The sequence below is a fragment of the Urocitellus parryii genome, chromosome 3 (genome assembly GCF_045843805.1).
Source record: "Urocitellus parryii isolate mUroPar1 chromosome 3, mUroPar1.hap1, whole genome shotgun sequence".
In the NCBI taxonomy this organism is placed as follows: Eukaryota; Metazoa; Chordata; class Mammalia; order Rodentia; family Sciuridae; genus Urocitellus; species Urocitellus parryii.
Window position 1 is genome coordinate 26,993,543 of NC_135533.1, and position 20,649 is coordinate 27,014,191.

Below are 20,649 nucleotides of genomic sequence, written 5' to 3' on the forward strand. Positions count from 1 at the left end.
CTAAACATGAATGGTTTTTCCAGCTTCCACTTAAAAATCACTTGCAATTTGGATTATTGCTGGTATACTTTTCATTAGAGAGGTTGACTTCAAGTGTGACTGTTCTTTTGTTTTCATTTTCTGTTCCACATGGTTACTATTCTTGAATTTACATTAATGATTCTGTTGGAAAGAGGAAATTTATTTATTTATCAGGTCTTCTTTCTGTAAAAGTCAACTTAAAAGATTGCTTATAACACTGAAGTAGATTAAGTTGCAGCTTTGTATATGTTTCTTCTTCTAACATAATTTTCCTAAAGCTAACCTAAGACTATAATTATATTTTATATATGCTATAAAAATTTTTTATTGAAAATTAATTACCCTAAGGAATAAGATTTGCTTGAACATTTCACAGGCATTAGTTTAGAGACTACCAATTCATATGTAATCTAAAACACTTTTTAGAAATGCTCTTAATTTATGCTAATGAATTCAATTTTACTAAACATTACTAATTAGAGTTCAAACAAGAAAAAATTCAGGACAAAAAAATAATAAAAACTACATTAGTATTACACTCATTTTAAAATATATTTTGCTTTCGTTGTTATTTTTAAAAGTAAAAATTGGGTCTGGAATTGTGGCTCAGTGGCAGAGTGCTTGCCTAGCTGTGTGAGGCAGTGGGTTCAATTCTCAGCATTGCATATAAATAAATAAAATAAAGGTCTATTGACAAGTAAAAACAAATTTAAAAAGTAAAAATTGTGTGTTGGTCAATATATTATGTCTTCAATTTAATCTTTCTGTCTACATGTGCTTCTAGAAAATTGCAACTTGTCTCTTAATTTATCTTAAATTCTGCAGAACTGTTATCAGATTGAAGCATTCCTATTCTCTGAGCTATAAGTCTTTTCCTGTGTTTCTCTACTAATATGTTACCATTTTGGTGAACTAATTTACCATTTCAATAATCATTTCACCCTTTTATTCTGTGTTTTGGTGTCATACAAAACAATCAATGAGTAATAATTAAAATTAAGTCTGCACGACTAATTTAAACAGAGAAAGCTTTTAAAAAAGCTTAAGTTTGGTGCACTTACCAAGAAGAAAATTTAATAAACCCAATGTTATCATCAGTAAGGGGAAAAAAGATATGAGAAATTCACAAATGGAATAATTAGTGAAAGTCAGTTTTATGTAAACTGTTAAAACTACTCCAAAATAATAATAATGAACACACACAGTGCTTCTCAAATTCTGATGTGAATACCAATTACCTGAGGCTCTTATTAAAAAGGAAATTCTGATTCAGCAGCTTCACCATAAGGCTCCAAATCCTGCACTTTTTTTTTTTTTGCCATCCCAATAGTTTTATTTATTTATTTATTTATTAGTTATACATGATAGTAAAATATATTTTGACATATCATACATACATGGAGTATAATTCCCATTCTTATTGTACACAATGTGGAGTTAACACTGGTTGTGTATTTATCATATATGAATATAGGAAGGTTATGTCCAATTCATGCTACTCTCTTTCCCATTCCCATCCCTCCTTCCTTCCCCCCATTTTCTTCTGTTCAATCCTGTAAACCTCCATTCCTCTCTCCCCCTGCCTAGTGTTAGTCAGCATTCACATATCAGAGAGAAGAACACTTGGCCTTTGGTTTTTTGGGGAATTGACTTATTTCACTTAGCATGATAGCCTCCAGTTCCATCCATTCAGTTGTGTACATGTACCACTTGTTCTTTATCCATTTCCAAATTCTGCATTCTTAATAGGCTTAGTAATACCTACGCAGGTAATTAGTCCAAGAACACCTTTGTGAGTAGCAAGGACCTAGAATATTTACCTTACTCTGGGTAACGTGTGAAATGCTTGAGATTGATCTAAAATCAAATTAAAAAGTAATTTATAATCCTTGAACTCTTTAATGAACATTTATTGAGTACCTAATATAATCAAGACCAGAAAGTCCCAAAGTCTGGTCAGCATCACCTGGAAACTTATAAACCCTTGTGCCTCACCCCACACTTAGTGATGACTGAAGCAGATATTCAGGAGTCTGTTTAAACTAGTTCTTCAGATGATTCTCATACATTTAATTTAAAAAATATTTTTTTTAGTTGTAGATGAACACAATACCTTTATTTATTTTTACACAGTGCTGAGGATAGAACCCAATGCCTTACACATGCAAGGTGTGCACTCTGCCACTGAGACATAAGGGTTTGGGTGCAAATATGATTAAGCAATTCTTCCTTGCTATTAGGAATCTCAATAGTTTTTTTTTTTTTTTTTAAGAATCTCAATAGTAGAAAGGGGGCTGGGCTGCTAAATCAGTAAATACCATCAAGTATGTAGTCAGTATGAAAAAAAAAAAAAAAGAATGTCACATAGTCCAGGATATAAAGATTTCCTAGAAAAGGTCAGGTGAGGCTCATAGGGAGTTAGCCATTTGAAAATAGTGATAGGTACAGTTGGCTCTCAGCATCTGCAAGTTTCTTATCAGTGGTTTTAACCAACCATTGAGCGAAATTTTTCAGAAAAAAAAAAGTAAGTCTGTACTGAACATGCACACACTTTTTTCCTTGTCACCATTTCCTAACCAATACTTATAATAACTGTTTATATAACACAATAGTATTAGTTATTGATGCAACCACCAGGTATGCCCACCAAAGAGACCCTATTTGTAAGATAATCTCCTCCAGGGAGTTTAATTAAGATCCTTGTCAGCAAGATTTTACAAAGTATCAATTTAGGATTTCACAGGTGTTTTGCAGAGAGCTCACTGTGGTTTGAAGCTTCCTCTTTCTTGTAAATGCCAAGTTTGCAGACAAAAGGTGTGATGGACTCTTTCTCAAAGAGACATTTTTTGTACAGAAAGTTACTGTCTCTGTTTTCCTTGGAAAAAACTTGTGAAACCTCTGTCTAGCCTAATAATATGGAACAAAGAATACCCAACATGTAACCACCTGCTGTTATGTATATACCCACTACCCCAGTATAAATTTCAAAGAATTTCCAGATCCAGGGTCCAGAGATTTCTAGGCATTAGCCCTTCTGGACTTCTGCAGCTTAAATAAACCTACTTCCTGAGAATTTCTCTTGAGTCCCACCTCATCTGTCCTACATCAATATTATAAGTAATGTAGCACATGGGACAGATACGTGTAGGTCATATGCAAATACTATACCATTTATATAAGGGAGTTGAGCATCCTTAGATTTTGGTGTGGACAGATACCTGGAACCAATACCCATGGATTCAGGAGGATGACTGTACAACATAATTAAAAAGTAATGCAAGTCAGGAAGTTATACACGCTTGGAAAACTGCAAGTAAATCAAGGTGACTGAACATGGAGCATTTGAGAACTGTGATCCTTATAGCTTCTCATTTATCAATAACTAAAATGTACCACCAGAACAAAAAAAATTTTTTTACAAAGATGGGTCTATTAACTTACCAGATAAGGGAACCCACTCCATAAAGAACTTCACCATTCAGTGAGGAGAAAAAGTAAGGGCTTTATAAATGCTAAAAAGAGGGAGTTCATAAGAGTTATGCTAAGCATTGGAAACTGGCACTCTGGATATATGACAAAATGAATATGTAGGTCTGTAAACAATTGGTTAACACAAAATATCACATTGTCCATTAGTTAGTGTGAGGCCCGGTAAGTAAAGTCTGACTTTTCAGGGTCACTAAAGTTTAAGAATCCTTATCAGTCCCAGCTGTTGCTGAACACAAAAGCCAATTGGTATCTCCTAGACAAACTCTCCTTTAAGTGAAAAAGATTTCTTTGCAATCTCTCCTTGCTTTCTTTATCCTGAGATGCCAAGATGGCCCAAAAGGACAAGCAACTGATCCAACTGTCAGCTGTCCACAGATCTATTTTTTGGGGTGCCATTTCCACAGGATTCCACTGTGCTTCAGCCTTTTTTTTTTTAATTGGTATACTTACACTGTTCAACAGCAATTAAAATCATGTGAACAAAATAGTAGACATACCCTTTGCACTTTTCAAGTGATAGTAATCTTAGTGAAATAGCCTCTAAGTGCAAGGCCTGAGAGTAGCTCTAAAGATTCTAATGAGTAGCTGAAAGACAAAAAATAAATAAATAAATAAAATAAAAAGAATATGCAACACCAGGCAAGGGTGTTTCAAGAAGAGATGAGAAGTGAACATGTACAACATTACAGACAAACAGCAGGATGAGGACAGAAAAGTGTTAAGACTGACAAGTGGTGGTGACTTCAAAGCAGTTTGTAATGACTGAGGATGAGGAAAGTGGAAGTCCAGAGTGTAGAAATAGGAACAATATTGCTTAGTAATCCTTCAAAGAAACTTGTTTTCTTCAGCTGTGATTTATACCAAGTGCTGCCATATCCAGTCTACTTTTTCCATTTCCATTTTTTTTAAACATTTAGTTTTTAGTTGTGGGTGAACACAATACCTTTATTTTATTTTTATGTGAGACTGAGGATCAAACCCAGTGTCTCAGGCATTCTAGGCAAGTTCTCTATCTCTGAGGCACAACCCCAGGGTGCACCCCCCCCGCCCCCCCCCAACCCTTTCCATTTCCATTTTCTGGCCAGATATGTAGTGTTTCAGTCAGAAGGAAACTTAGAAATAACTGATCAACTTGTTCATTCTAAAAATGAGGAGAGGGGCTAGGAATATAGCACAGTTGATAGAGTGCTTGCCTGGCATGTTATAAGGCCCTGGGTTCAATCCACAGAAGCACACCACCAAAAAAAAAAAAAAAAAAAAAAAAAAAAAGTCTAAAAATGAGGAGAGAAGCCCAAAAAAGTAACAAGAAGTAATATTTATTTTCATTGAATTTATTATGTATACATTCCAGGTAAGAAGAAAAAAACACACACATATAGACACACACACTTAAATCTTGAAGACTTTCTGGAGATTTAAAAAAAAAAGTTAAAAGAAATTTTTTTTTTAAATTTTCAAAGCCGTCGTGTTTGAAGTTAAGTTACACTGATGATTATCATGAACAGTTTTCTATTCAAGTTTTGAAACTTGCATCATCACTCAGGATACAATGGACAGATTATAGTAATAGTTAAGATAGTGATAATCCTGACCATACTGGGTGCTTATTATGTGCCAAGCACCATTTAACAAACACTACCTTCTCATCCAATCCTCAAAACAATTCTATGAGAACAGAGGGCTGATAGCAGGTGAGAAAAGCAGAGCTTCAAAGGTTAACTCGCTCTAGACTCAATAAATCGACTCAAAAGTTTATCATTGTATGCAAAAGCCTTGTTTAACCGTTGGGTCCACTAAAGACAGAAGAAAATTTATTTCTTCTTTTCTGGGAAATTTAGGTAAATTTGGTCATATTTCTGGGGTGAGATAAACTGCTCAGCTTTCAAAACTACCTGTCCATCATATCGCCCAAACGCATCCCATTTCTAGTGCCCGCCCCTCCACCACACACCCAGAGCCCCAAGCAGTCAAGAATGAAACACATTCTCGGTGCCGAACGTACCTCTGCCTCCTGGCTACGCACCGAGGTCTCTGTCACCAGTCTCCCTCCCGCTCACCTGCAAATTCATCCCTCGCGGGTGGAGGAACAGATTGCGTTTTGGAGTAGTTTGGCTCTCTGGGTTTCCGTAGGAGCCTTCGCCTCCACCTTCGGCCCCACCCCTAGCAACGCTCTGGCTTGTGTTAACAACTGCCTGGCTGGCAGGTGCCTGGCTCCGCTGGCTGGCGGCAGCAGGGCTATGTTGGCAGAGTTGTGGTGGCCAAAGCCACGGCCAGTCCCTCAGGGCCTCTTGCGACTCTAGCGGCTGTCAGACTGCCTCCCGTATTTCGTGGCGGGAGCTCTTTGGGCCTCGCGACTTCAGGCACAGCGTAGGACCGGAGGACCCCCGACTTATCCCCTAACCCCTTGCTTCTAGCCATGTCCGCAGTGGAGGCCACGGTAACGGCCGAGGCCCGGGAACTCGGCAGCAGAAATAAGTCCATCACTCCTCGCCAAGTTTCGGTGACTGAGGACGAGGAGAAGCAGGTATAGGCAGGTGCCTGTGCCTTGGGAAGCGGGGAATGGGGTGGGGTGAGGTCCTGGGGCAGGGACGAGGCCGGGGGACAGCAGGAGTAGAAATGAAGACCCGAGTGGAGACTGAGGAAGCCCGCGGGACGGAAGTTCCACACGTAGAGCAGATCCTCCGGGAGCTTCTCGGCTTGCGAGGGGGTTTGGCTGTCGTCAACCAACCTGCCTGGGGAGTCAAGCCGCGTTGTCCTCCTGGAGCGTCCCTCTAGCCTGAGTGGTAAAATCTTTGCTGCTCTTCGAAATGACTAAGAGGGGGAGGAATCCTTCTTAGTGACATTTAATTTGATAGATCATTTTGCACTGGGATTTTAAATGATGTCCTTGATATAAGTACAAAGCCTCCTATGATTAAATTTTCTCCTACTAAAGCCTGAACTCAGAGCAAAGGAAAATGCTCCTGAAATTAAAAATTAAGCATCGTTTTTATAAGAAATTTAAAAGTAGTTGTTATGGGTGCATCAGAGAGAATTGGGAAAATTGATTTTGCTTTACAATGTGCTTGTATTTGGTTTTGAGTTTGCTTTTGTTATCAATACAAAATTAATTCTTTTTTTTAAATAAATAAATGGAAATATTTTTTTAATGTTGCCGCTTGAATCAAAATGTGAAATATGATATATCAAAATTAATTCTTTTAAGTTGTGCTGAGAAATTTCACCTTGGGATCCTCTCTTGGATCTACATTCCTGTTGGGGGTGTTGAGATATCCCAGGTCCTTTGTTTCATACCATGGTTGCATTGATTCCCCCCCCCCCCCAGCCAGAGAGCCGTGATAGTTCTTAAAACCATGAATTCTAAGGAGGAATCATGTCTTGCCTTATGCTAATGCTATGGGGCCACTATGGGAATTCCTTTTGAGGGTTTACAAGTCTCAGGCTGCGTCAGGAACCCAACTTCTGCGTTTGCATCCTGGAGCCTTGGAGAGTTTCTTGGGAGTGGCCAGTTTCCTGGGGACCTCTTCTGTGGGAATAGAGTTGAGCTCTCTGAGGATGATCAGACATTTACACAGTAACCTGCAGAGCAACAGTACTTTCATGTGAGGAGGGACAGATGTCAGGGGAATTGTCCTAATCGGTTTGTAGAAGTATTCCAATCTAAGTGGGGAGAAGAACTTTGAGCAAAGGTAGCTCTCCATTCCCAAGGCTGCATGGAAGCTCAGCACTACTGCTATATTCATATACACCAGGCAAAACTGAGAAGTAGGTGAATTTGGTAACTGATGACGCTCATTCCTCCTTTATTTGGTTTAAGAAAAATTGGGCAGGTTATATGAGGCAGGAAGGCATAGGTTAAAAAGAAAAAAAAAAGAAATACTTTTAATAGGCTATTGCCAAAATAGTCCATAATATAAGAAGTACTTATAAGAAGTCCATAATATAAGAAGTACTTATAAGAAGTCCATAATATAAGAAACAAGTATACCTGTGAGGTATATATGTGTATTTCTCTCTTGTCTTTTCCTTTTGTTTTGCTTTCTTTCATTATTACATCTCCTTCGAGTATAGGGTTCTCTTCCAGGAAAAAATCAACTTGTATCAATTTGTGTTTCTACCTCTACTTCTAGGTGTATTAACATATTTAAAGTACAAAGGAAAAGGGGAGCTTATACCCAAAGAAAGGCAATAGAATAGATATTTATTAGAGTTGGGAGAAATCTTAGTGATTATTTTCTTCTTGTTGGTTTGTTTTGTTTTGTTTGTGATTGCTTTTATAAATGAAGATTCTAAGGTCATAAGAAATTAACTGACAGTTACTCAATCTCTTTACTCACAGAGTGGGTTCTGGTGTTCCCAATAAGTAGTCAAAATGACCTTTCAGACCTCTGCCTCAGGCCAGTGGAAGAAAAGACCTTTGGAACTCTAAATGTTTTCAGTCCTTTCAAACTATTCTACCTTTGCAACCTTGTCCTATTCCTATGGTTTAGAGACAGTATATCTTAGTGGCTAAAAGCAAGTGGAGTCTACTTCAGTTTTTTAAGCTTACTCCATCAGTTACCAATTATGGGACCAAAGGATATCCTAAATCAGTGAAGGTAATAATGGAGATGATAGTAGTACTGATTTCCATAGTAAAGATTAAGTGAAATAATGCACATAGAGAACTTACACAGTGTCATATATTAAAATATGCAGTAGTCAACATCATTATTATTATTCTTTATCCAGGGAGCAAGAGCTTCTAAAATTATTTTTGCCTTAAAGCTAATGGATTCTTTGGAATTCTACCCTGGTGGTTGGGGATTTCTTTATGTAGAAATGCCCCTTAGGCTACCCGTGTTTTTGATAGCTGTTTTCTATCATTTTCTTTACTATATGGAAGCATTTCAGTTACCCTAATCAGGTTTTGTAGTGAAGGTGTATCTATTGTTACTTAAGGGAGCAAGTAAAATAAGCAAGTTTTCTTGTACATGTTTTCTATGTATGCTTTACTTCTGCCTTAAGTAGTATTTATTTTCTGCATTTTTTCACATGAATAACTTTGTAGAAGGCAATAACTACTCTGAATACTATCAAAGCTACCACAAATGCTACTTGTAGTATATTAGATTTTTAAAACTTTATCAACCTTGAAATGTTTATAGATGAATTCTGGAAAATATAAATGTAGATTATGAGTTCAAAAATAATGGTAAATAGGGAAAAGAATAGTTTAGGAATTTGGGATTTTGAATTGTATTTGTGTATGTTTCTGTGTGTGGTTCTAGGGATTGAACCCAGGGCTCACACAAGTGCTCTACCACTGAGCTATGTCCCTAACCCTTTTTTTTTTTTCCTCATTATTTTATTTTGAGACAGAGTCTTCCTAAGTTGCTCATGCTGGACTTGAACTTGCCATCCTCCTGCCTCATCCTCTGTGTAGTTAGGATTACAAGTGTGCATTAAATTGCATTTTTTTGTATGTTGTGATTTTCACAGAAAGTTACTCTACTTGAGCACTCTCTCTTCAAATTTTCTCTTTATAAAAATTTTAATAATGCCTACTGTAATGATTCTAAAGCCTTTTAGAAAACTTATTTATTATATTTTTCAGGTTTAAGATAACTAAATGGCACCAGAATTTGGGTAGTAATTTTCTGATTGTTTACTTGGGGCAAGTTGCTTGCCTTTTCTAAGTCTTATTTTCCTCATCCATGGAAGACTTTTAGGAATACCTCCCTCATTAAAGTTAAAGTATCTGTAAGGTATTTATCATAGTGTGCAGCATGCAGGTTGTTAAGTACTCCATAAATGATAGCTGATTATTATTGGTGACTTTAATTGTGACAGCCTTTTATAATAATAATAATTATTATTATTATTGTTATTATAGAACTTTTATAATAATAATAGTTATTATTAAATTCAGATGTTATTTACACGGTATCTCAATCTTTATGAGATTTGTTTCTATGGAAAACAAATAGAAAGATAGTTTTCAGACTGTTTATCTAGGATTAGTCCCAGTGCTTAAGTGGCTTTCTACTGGAAGGGATGGGTAATGTAGATTAAAGATAGAGTACTTCTCCTCTGGGAGGATGATAGGCAGTGAAATTTACCTCAATCATATACTAAAATCACAAAGTACAAATTGAGTACCTTCTGTTTACTATTTAGTATGGCTCTTCTCATTCTGAAAAATTGCAAAGCCCTGTAGAGCAGCACTTCTCATACTTTGGTGTGCATATAGAGCACTTCAGAATCTTATTAAAATACAAAATCTGAGCTGTAGGTCTGAGGTGGACCCTGAGTTCTGCCTGTTAAATAGGCTTACAGGTAATGCTTGTGCTGCTAGTTCACTTCCCATTTTAAGTAGCAATGCTGAGTCTATTATAGCTGTAGGATGGTGTGAACATTACTACAGAGTTTCACAGAGAATTCATAGAAGTTGGATGAGACAGTTTCAAGTACATTCAGAATATAAAACAATAAACTACAACAAAACAAAATTCTAATCCTCCCCACTAGATCAGATTATGTAGCAAAAAACAAGAGGCACCAAATGGGGCTTTCATTTTTTTTTATTTATTTTTTAAAAAGTTTTAATTTGTTTTAAATAGTTATACATGACAGTAGAATGAATTTATGCACTTTGATATATCATACATAGATGGATATGGTGTATGATATGATTATGGGTTATAATTTCTCATTTTTCTTAGCGTAAATGTTGCAGAATCATATTGATCATGCAATCATAAATATATATACAGTAATAATGTCTATTCATTCTACTATTTTTCCTATACCCACATCCCTTCCTCTCCCCTCCCATCACTCCCCTCTACCTAATCTATGGTAACACTATTCTTCCCTAGTGCCCCTGCCTTATTGTGAATTAGTATCTGCATATTAGAGAAAACATTCAGCCTTTGATTTTATGGGATTGGCTTATTTCATTTAGCATGATATTCTCCAAAGCTACATATGCTAATAATTTATATATGCCATAATTTTACTCTTCTTTAAAGCTGAACTAATATTTCATTGAGTATATACACCACATTTTCTTTATCCATTCATCTATTGAGGGACAACTAGATTGGTTCCATAGTCTAGCTATTGTGAATTGAGCTACTATAAACATTGATGTGGCTATATCACTATAGTATGCTGATTTTAAGTCCTTTGGTTATAAACTAAGGAGTGGGATAGCTGGGTCAAGTGGTGGTTCCATTTCCAATTATCTCAGAAATCTCCATATTGTTTGCACCAGTTTGCAGTCCCAATAGCAATGTATAAGTGTATCTTTTCCCCCACATCCTCACCAACATTTATTGTTGCCTGTATTCTTGATGATTGCCATTCTGACAGGAGTGAAATGAAATCTTAGAGTAGTTTTGATTTTTCTCTAATTGCTAGAGATGTTGTATACTTTTTCATATATTTGTTGATCAATTGTATTTCTTCTTCTGTGGAGTGTTTGTTCAGTTCCTTAGCACAATTATTGATTTGATTTTTTTATAGTGTTAAGTTTTTTTGAGTTCTTTATATGTGCTGCCTAAGCAAGCACCCAAATGGGGCTTTAAAAGAACTACTTGTTCATTCCTGTAACCACAGTGCCTCAATCAGTCCTGGATTGTTGTCACATCCTTCTAGTCAGCCTTGTGGTTCATATTTCTTCCTCTGCCCACTCTGTTTTCTTTAAATACCACTTCACTTTTTATCCTCTTTCCTCATCTTCAGTCCCACCTTTTCTTCCTTTCAGGATTCCATTCCTTACCTCGTTAAATATAATTATCTTGACAAAATTACTTAACTTCTCTAGACCTGTTCCCTTCTCTATAAAACCAGCCTGTACTATGTGAGTGTACAGATGACTTCTGAGGAGTGTTTAGAAAAAACAGGCATAGATGGGCCCTACTGCAAACTTAATCAGTCATAATCACCAGTGTGGAGCCTTGGACTCTTTTAAAGGGTTCCCTTAAGTGATTTTTAGCCTCAGAATCACTGAACCAGATGATGTCTGAGGCCACTGTCAACCATCTGTGCTGCATGCTCTTCTTAAGGCCATCTCCATGAGAGCAGAAATATGACTATTTTTTCTGAAGTATTTTCCAGTGTAACACCAAGCACAATATCTAGTACACAGGAGGTGATGCTAAATATTTACTAAATGAATGCCCTCCTTTCTTTTCTGAATTTCCCAAAATCTTGTCCTACCTTTAAATCCTGCCTGTCTAACATGAAGGACTCCTCCAAAAGAAAGTGTCTCCCATTTATTTCCATCCTCATAGAACTCACAATGAGTACAGTTGTAGGTCAAAATCATACAACTTCTTACCTAATTATTTCTTGTCTTATGTTGGTCATCGCTTCATTTGTATAAGTTTTGTGTCTCCTACTATGTGTTCCAGCAAAGTAAGAAATATATATTAGAAGTTTTATATACTTCCTAGGACTCCTTTACTCTGAGCTTGGAATAGAAATTGAAGTTATAGGTCAACAAAGCCTTCTGTAACCACCTAACCTCCCAGCTTCTCCTCAAAGCATTCAAGCATGTACCAGCCTATAGGCCTCTACTCTTACTGTGCCCACTGTGTGGAAGTTCTACCTCTGGTGTCCACAGCTTTCTCTCTTGTCTCCTTCAAGCCTTTATTGAAATGTTACCCTCTCTGTGAGTCCTTTGCTGACTACTGGATGTAAAATTATATTTTTCAAGAATTCTAGTACTCCCTACCCCTTTTATTTTCTCCAGACCAGTATCATCTTGTCCCTTTCTATACAACTTATTGATTTTGTCCCCACCAGAGTGTATCAGTTTTTTATGAAAGCAGTAGGTTTTGCATTATTTACTACCATATCACCACCTAGAAATTCCCTAACACAGTATAGGCATTCAGTAAATATTTGTGGAGTTAGGTATGCCTGCAGTCACAGCAACACGAAAAGCTGAAGTTTTGAGATGAAACTTGATTCCCTGCTTCTGCTGGCAGATGAGACTGGATTTTCTCTGCTTCTGCTGGCCGGTGGTGTCTCCATAAGGTTACAGGCCTCTGTAGCCATGAAGTGTTGCAGCTCTTAATGGTGGGCTATACCCTCCAGTATTGCAACAGACCCCAAGAGCTCACCATCGCTTTCTTCTTCTTTCCAGGTTCTTGAGTCATGAATTCAGAGAATAAAATCCACAGACCAGGATGAGTGAGTGTAGGAATAGGATTTATTGAAGAATAGAAACAGGAACAGAACTCTTGCAGTGCAAGAGAGGACTCAATAGCATGTTTTCTCCTACTGAGTGTGCTAGTCTAGGCATTTATATCACACTTGTGTCACTGCTATTGGTCCAACTTATGCTAATTAGGGTTTGGAAAACTAATAACACTAATGATCCAAACTTATGCTAATTAGATAATTAGGGTTTAGAAAAGTAATAACATATTGATTAGTCCTAAGTCCCATTCAGGTTTGCCTTACTTCCATTTTCTTGACACATCTAGAAGCAGGAAATTGAAGTCATTGAATTGTACACACTCACTGAGTTGTATGGAGCTGCAGTACCACATAGAGTACATTTCTACAGCAGGCATCCCCACTATGTGCAGGCTAGGTTGCTGCCAGGTGACAGGTCACTTGCCACAGCTCAGATTGGCACTGGCCTGGCCTCCACCACCATGGCAGTCTCCACACAGCAGCCCATGCTTGCTGCCTGTGCTTCAGCCCATCCACACTGCCATTCTGCTACTTCTCCATTCTGAAAAGCAGAGGGACCAGTGGGCTGGCTGCATGACTTCATGGCTGGGGAGTCACGTTACTGAAACAGGAAGATCTCAAATTCAAGGCCAGCCTAGGCAACACTTCGAGAGAGAGTCTCTCTCCTCTCTCTCCCTCTCTCTCTCTCTCTCTCTCTCTCTCTCTCTCTCTTTTGAGTACTAGGGATTGAACTCAAGGGCACTCACAAGCATTGAGCCACATCCCTAGCCCTATTTTGTATTTTATTTAGAGACAGGGTCTCAATAAGTAGCTTAGTGCCTCACTTTTGCTGAAGCTGGTTTTGAACTCATTATCCTCCTGCCTCAGCCTCCCAAGTTGTTGGGATTACAGGCGTGTGCCACCACACCCAGTTGGAGACCCCATCTCTTAAAATAAATGAGCCAGGTATACTAGCACACACCTGTAATCCCAGTGGCTTAGGAGGCTGAGGCAGGAGGATAATGAGTTCAAAGCCAGCCTCAGCAACTGCAAGGCGCTAAGCAACTCAGTGAGACCCTGTCTCTAAATAAAATACAAAATAGGGCTGGGATATGGCTCAGTGGTCAAGTGCCCCTGAGTTCAATCCCTGGTACCAAAAACTAACTAACTAATTAACTAAATAAATACATGAAAAATAGTTGTGGAATAAATGCATGGTTATGACTGGTTCATCTAAATTACCCCAAATCTTAAATTATCACTTTAAATCCATGATTCAGAAACCTGTGCCCCAAATTTAATTCATCTCCAGTACCAACCCAAACCTCTTCTCCATTCCCTGTCTCAGTAAATGGTCAGACCATTTACATAATTCCTCAAGCTGGGGAGTCATCCTCACTTTTTTTATCTCTCTCTTCCACTGCATCTAATCACTTACTATGTTCTGCTGATCCTTTATAAAAGCACATTTTTGTGTTATTCACACCATATTATTTGCAACTAGAACATTGCCTGATGCCACTCAATACAGGTGGCACACACCTATAATCCCAGCTCCTTGGTGTTTTAACTTCATTCACTATTGCCTATACCAGTTGCCAAAACTTTATCAAAGCCTGAAGTTACAGACTGGTCTCCTACCTCCAGTCTAATACTCTCCAGTTCAGTCTCCACACAATAGACAAGATCATCTTCCTATTATCATATTCTGTTCGTTAAATCTTGTGGACATAAATGAAGACTATCCTAAAGAGATTAGAGACTATTTGTTCAAGACTTGCTATGGAGAGGGAGTTATTTACCATCACTTGCTTTGGGCCTAGACTCCAGGAAGGAAAACTTTATAGTGTTGGTATGGGGTGGGAGATGATAGAGTTTCTGTTATTCTGAGATTGCAGGTTATTTCCCTGGGGAAACCGGAGCTGGGTTGGTTAGAAGCTGTACATCCTATTTGATTGATTTTGGAAGCATAATTATTACATGTTTTATATTGACTTTTTTCTTTTTTTTAATATTGCCTTTTTTTCTATCAGCATTTTTTTCTGTATTTGACTTATGTTTGGCTTTCTCAAGTTGTTCCTGAGTTGGAAGCAGGGGTACAAAAATGGGGAAACTGCAATCATTGATAGAACCTTGATTTTCTGAGTCAATTGCTGTAGATGGTGTGGGCTAGTTTCCCAGGCTGCTTGCTACAGAGGTTGTGATTCGTAGTTTGTTTTTTGTTTTTTTCATATTGTTCATTTATGTATTCACTCTCTAACCATTCAATGGTTTCTTAAGATCTTTAGTACAACATACAAGGCCTTTTGTAAAACTCAGTTGCAAACAAATAGCTACCTGAGTCATAGCAATGTGTTCCTGATACCTAGCACAGTTCCTGAAACATAGAACCTTGTAATAAATATGTGTGGAAGCATGAAAAGGCTAAGAAAGGTACTTTAAAAATATGTCACACAAGTAGCACTGAGTACCGTGAAATGACAATGTAAGATAAATCAAAAAGGAATCTATTCTCTATTTCCTATAAAAAATTATACTTACTCCTTAGGGGAAATTTTTGATCATAATACAGGTATTAAAAAGAAAATCCTGGATTGACTTTTAATTTCAATATATTTGTCTAATCCTCAAAAGCAAATATTACAGTGAATCATAAAATAAAACCCCACTCTATCTATAATCTGAGTACATAGAAGGAAAAGAGAAATGACATCCATCATAGTGGCAGATGGCACTGTTAAATCTCCAAATCTTAAAAGGCAAAATTCTATTTACCAAATTTTTGTAACAACAAATTTGGAATTTTTAATTGTAACTATAATACCAAGTACAGATAAGTACTCAGTAAATTTTTTATTATAAAGGATTAAGACATTTTAGTAAAAAAAACCTATTTTACAGATTTAAAGTTATGTACAATTGAAAAATTTTTTGAAAGAAATATCTTGAGATGAGGATATATGAGTTTATATTTGTGAATGACAAGGAAATTCTAAACTTAAGATGCAATGTAATATTGCATATGTAGAAATACAAAAAACATGTTTTAGATTTAAAGTAAAAAATGTAGTAGTGTTAACACTAAGTAAAATTATGTGTTTATACATATAAACAAAAGCAGAAAAATATAAAAAAATAAAAATAGATGTATTTATATAATAGGAGTGTGTCCCCTTTATCATGATTACATCATCTTTTTAAACATTTTAAAGCAGAGGAAGTATGAAAATAAGAAGTGGGGAAAAAGGATGAGAAAGGAAACTGGAATAATTTAACTTTTGTAATGGGAATAAGCAACATTAGCATAACATTTGGATTAAAACAATGGAATATTACTCAGCCTTAAAGAAGACTGAAATTATGACATTTACAGGTAAATGGATAGAGTCGGAAATACCATGTTAAGCCAAGTAAGTAAATCCTAAAAAACAAAAGGCCAAATGTTTTCTCTAATAAGTGGATGCTGATCCATAGTGGTTGGGGTAGGGGACAAGGGAAGAATGGAGGAACTTTTAATTAGGCAGGGGGCTGGGGAGTGGGAGACGGTGGAATGAGACAGCATTATACCCTGTGTATGGGTATGATTGCACAAATGGGGTGACTATATCATGTACAAGCAGAGAAATGAAAAGTTGTACTTCATTTGTACAAAAAATAAAATTAAATTTAAAAAAGTAATATACTTACCACATAAAATTGTAAATAGTTAAAAAAAGAAAAGAAAATGCCACTCAACAAAACATTAATCTTCCAGATAAACATTGCAAAACTGTATTTAAAATTTGTATCATCATATCAACATCATCATGATGTTTGATCTCTATTCACTATTGCCTATACCAGTTGCCAAAACTTTCATCAAAGCCTGAAGTTTCAGATTGGTTTCCTACCTCCAGACTAGTATTCTCCAGTTCAGTCTCCACACAGTAGGCAAGACCATCTTCCTATTATTATATTTCTGTTGGTTAAATCTTGTGGACATAAATGAAGACTACCCTAAAGAGAATAGAAACTATTTGTTCAGTGCTTAAACTCTGGATGATAACACTTCCTGATTTCTTCTTCACTTACCTGCAAACAACTTTATTATAAAATAACTTCTTGGTTAAGTTTAAAAGCTTTTTTTTTTTTGATACTAGAGATTGAACCACCAAGCTACATCCCCAGTCAGTCCTTTTTAATTTTTTATTTTGAGATAGGGTCTTGCTAGGTGGCCCAGGCTGGTCTTGAATTGGGTTCCTCCTCCCTCATCCACTAGAGTCTCTGAGATTTCAAGCATTTACCAAAATACCCTGCATATGAGCACATATTAAGCAACTAACACACTATTACATGCCAGATACAGTGTGCTGGGAATGCCAGAAACAAAAGTCTGTGCCCTCGACAGATTTCAAGGAAGGACGTGGTGTGGGGTAAGCTTGTAAATCCTTTCAGAGTAGTGTAACGGAATTATAATGGACATATACTTAGGGCTATGGATGCACAGAGGAGGACAGACACTTTTCTAATCTTTTTTTAATGCCTTGGGGAGGTGACAAATGGGCCTCCTTTTGAAGAACTTGTGGGAATTCATCAAGAAAAGAAATAGAATTGCAACAACATAAATGAAAAACAGAATGGGATAAGAGGCATCAGTGGGGAATCATTGAGTGACTTAGGTAGTTATTTCAAATTTGCATTTTATTCTGACCATGGAGAACAGTGTTGAAAGATGCAAGAGTGGGAGCAGGGAGAATAGCAGTAACCCTACTCAACTGGGTGAGAGATGCAACCGAATAAGTCATTGGAATGAGCTCAAGAAATTTAAAATGTAAAAAAAACTGTAGAACTTTGAGGTTCTTGTTTTCTAATGTGGATGACCAGAAGAATGCTGGTACCAACTGAGAGGGGAATAGTGAGTTCAAGAAGGTCATCTACAGGTTGTTTAGAAGCTAGTTTTATCATATATCTACACAGGCAAACTTAGTGTAATGTTTATGCATGCACCATATAATTTTGTTTTCCATAACATATAAGGGCTATTATTCCAAATGCTCTCTTGGACCTTTTAGGGCTGATTAAATTTAAAATCTTTAAGGTTATAAGGTAATACTATAATTCAGAAGAGATCTTGGGTGGTGGTTTTAACTCCAAAATTTATTCTTTTTTCCTGTAAGTTCTCATCTGTTTTTCATTCTCCTCTTGCTATCTTATTGTCATAGATATTTTTAAGTTACTAAGGGAAAATATCATATAAAAATAATGTGCTTGATGAGATTAAAAAATTTTTATAGTTGTAGAAGGACAGAATTCTTTATTTTATTTGCTTATTTTTATGTGGTGCTGAGGTTTGAACCCAATGCCTCACGCATGCTAGGCAAGTGCTCTGCCACTGAGCTATAGCCCCAGCCCTTGATGTGATTTCTTAATTCCCATGATGTAGAATACTAAGAGTTGTATGTTTTTTAGGGTGCTTTCAAGCCTATGGACCTTAATCGTGTTATGAAACTCTTGGAAGATAATGATAAAGTAAGTATGCTTTGATAAAGAATTATTCTACTACAACACTTACAAATTTATTTCCCTGACAGGTAACTCATATTCCCACAAATGTCTCATTTATCACCTTTTGTTGAAATTTCAAACCATATATATTCTAAAATTCAAGGACTATTGTTTAGTATGAATATATTTAACCAGATAGGGAAGCTAGAGAACAGATTTGCTTTGGGGGGGATGAACAAACCCATGGTGACTAATAACAGAAGGATTCATAAAAGTAGAGACAGTGTTATCTAGCCTCTGTAAATTGCTTGTTACCAAACAGGATTGGAGGAGGAGGTAGTAAAAAAAAAATGGGGAGTGGTGGTGGTGAGGTGTTCCTAATGTACCAATAAAAATTTTCTGTTTTGAAATTACGGCTTCTATACACACTCGTACATGAACATAGATAATTTATTTTGAGAAAAATCTTACCTAAAATGCAATGAAGTAAAATTATTTCAGACCAAAGACTCAAGGCTGAGAGTTTAGTAATTGAGAAAAAGGATAGCAAATGTGTATGCACACATACTCATTACCACACCTCCTGATGTTATCCAAGAATTTTGACTGAATGCCTAAAAGCCAGCATGCACTGTAAAACTTTATGTAGCCTTTCCCAAGGAAGATTATACATTCTTAGTAAGTAGGGTTGACCATGGAATAGCCATCAAAACAAATCAATGTCTTATGAATAGTAAGCACAAAAATTTAGTAATTGTTTTAATATTTTTGGTCTATGTTTTACATACAGGCAAAATAAAAGTAAGAATTTGTTGTTGTTGTTGTCTGTGATTTTTGTAAAAAGTTCTTTTAAAAATGTGAATGTAGGTGTTGGGGTTGTGGCTCAGTGGTAGAGAACTTGCCTTGCATGCATAAGGCACTGAGTTCGATCCTTAGCATCACATAAAAATAAATAAATAAAATTAAAATATTTTTAAAAATTGTGAATGTATCCACATTTCCTTAAAAGAGAAAAATCCAACTACAGATAGCTCCTATTAGCTGTTAAATAAAGCTGGCCCCAAAACATATAGGTAATGCCACAGCTTTCACAATCAGTTTAAGAAGATTAGAAGGGAAGAAGGCATTTATCTTGAAGACACATCACTATATAGAGATTGCCTTTGTTTTAGTTTTTAGTATATGAAAGATGTTTGGTTTGCACATTACACTGGGCAGTTTTTATAGGTTAAGAATACAATTTCTGGGTTCAGATTGCCAAATTTAATTTCTAATACTACCACTTTTAAGCTTTGTTTTTGGATAAATAAATTACTTCAGTTTGTGTTTCTTACTCTGAAAAGAAGGATAATAATATCTGGTAATAGAGATATTTTAAAGATTAATGAGAGACATGTAAATAGTGCCTGTATGATACATGACAAAGAAAAATGTTCAACATATTTCAACTATTATTATTTCTGGAAAAAACTATAACTTTGACATTAACTTAATTTTAGTTCCATTTCCTAATCAAATTTAAATGGTATTTTATTTTTACCCTTACTGTTTCAGAAAACATTTTATAATTTAAGAATTCCTTGATCATTTTAAAGTGTCTTTTTTCTTTTTGAAGAAATTTTTAAAAATTTCAACAGATTTAATAGTTCAAAAGAATTAAATGGAACATTTGTTTTAGGATGATTTAGAAGAAAAACAACTTAAATCTGTCAAGAAACTGGTGCAGTATTATCAGAATGGACTCGTATCCTTTATATATCTTTATGTGTTCATTTATTTTGAAACAGGAGATTTTCCATTAGAAAGTGTATTAATTTCCTATTTGTTGCTGCAGCAAATTATTATTGATGACTTAAAACTTGGTGACTTAAAACTACCTTAATTTATTATCTTATAGAGGTCAGAAGTCCAGAATTAATTTCATTTGCCTAAAGTCAAGATGTTTGCAAGGGCTGGGTCCTTCTCAAGGTTCTAGCGGGGGAAGTCATTTTCTTGCCTTTTCCACCTTCTAGATGCTTCATGAATACCTTGGCTCAGGACCTCCCTCCTCCCAGTGATATCACTCTTACTGCTGCAGTAGTCATCATATCTCATCCTCATCTCTCTGACCTCCTGCCTCCCTTTTTCCATTAAACTATCCCTGAGCCTACTTGGATAATCTAGTATAATTTCCTCACTTCAAGATATTTAACTCAATCACATTTGGAAAATCTCTTTGCTATCTAAGGTAACATACTCACAGGTTCCTAAGATTAGGTCATGGACATCTTTGGGGAAATCATTATTCTGTCCATTGTACTATTTATTATCTGTGGATAATATCAGTTTCTATAGATTCAGGAAGAAGTGGATGATAGGAGTGCCAAGTTCAAGTCTCTTTTCTACCAATTGACCTGAGCATTGTACCTTTGATAAGCTTCTTAACTTCTCTACCTTTTTAGAATGAGATAATTGTACGTCATGAAGTTGTGAAGATCAAATATT

The 20,649-nt window shown here is 36.2% G+C and overlaps 1 protein-coding gene across 1 annotated transcript in view; it reads left to right on the top strand.

Moving 5' to 3' along the window:
- The first annotated feature begins 5,736 nt into the window (after window positions 1-5,736).
- Cfap69 (cilia and flagella associated protein 69) overlaps window positions 5,737-20,649 on the top strand; it is a 67,602-nt gene continuing 52,689 nt past the window's right edge. Inside the window, exons 1-3 of the mRNA XM_026399356.2 lie at window positions 5,737-6,034; window positions 18,130-18,189; window positions 19,844-19,909. Of these exons, the coding sequence (XP_026255141.2) occupies window positions 5,927-6,034; window positions 18,130-18,189; window positions 19,844-19,909 (234 nt within the window). The 5' untranslated portion in view covers window positions 5,737-5,926. The remainder of the gene's footprint in view (window positions 6,035-18,129; window positions 18,190-19,843; window positions 19,910-20,649) is intronic.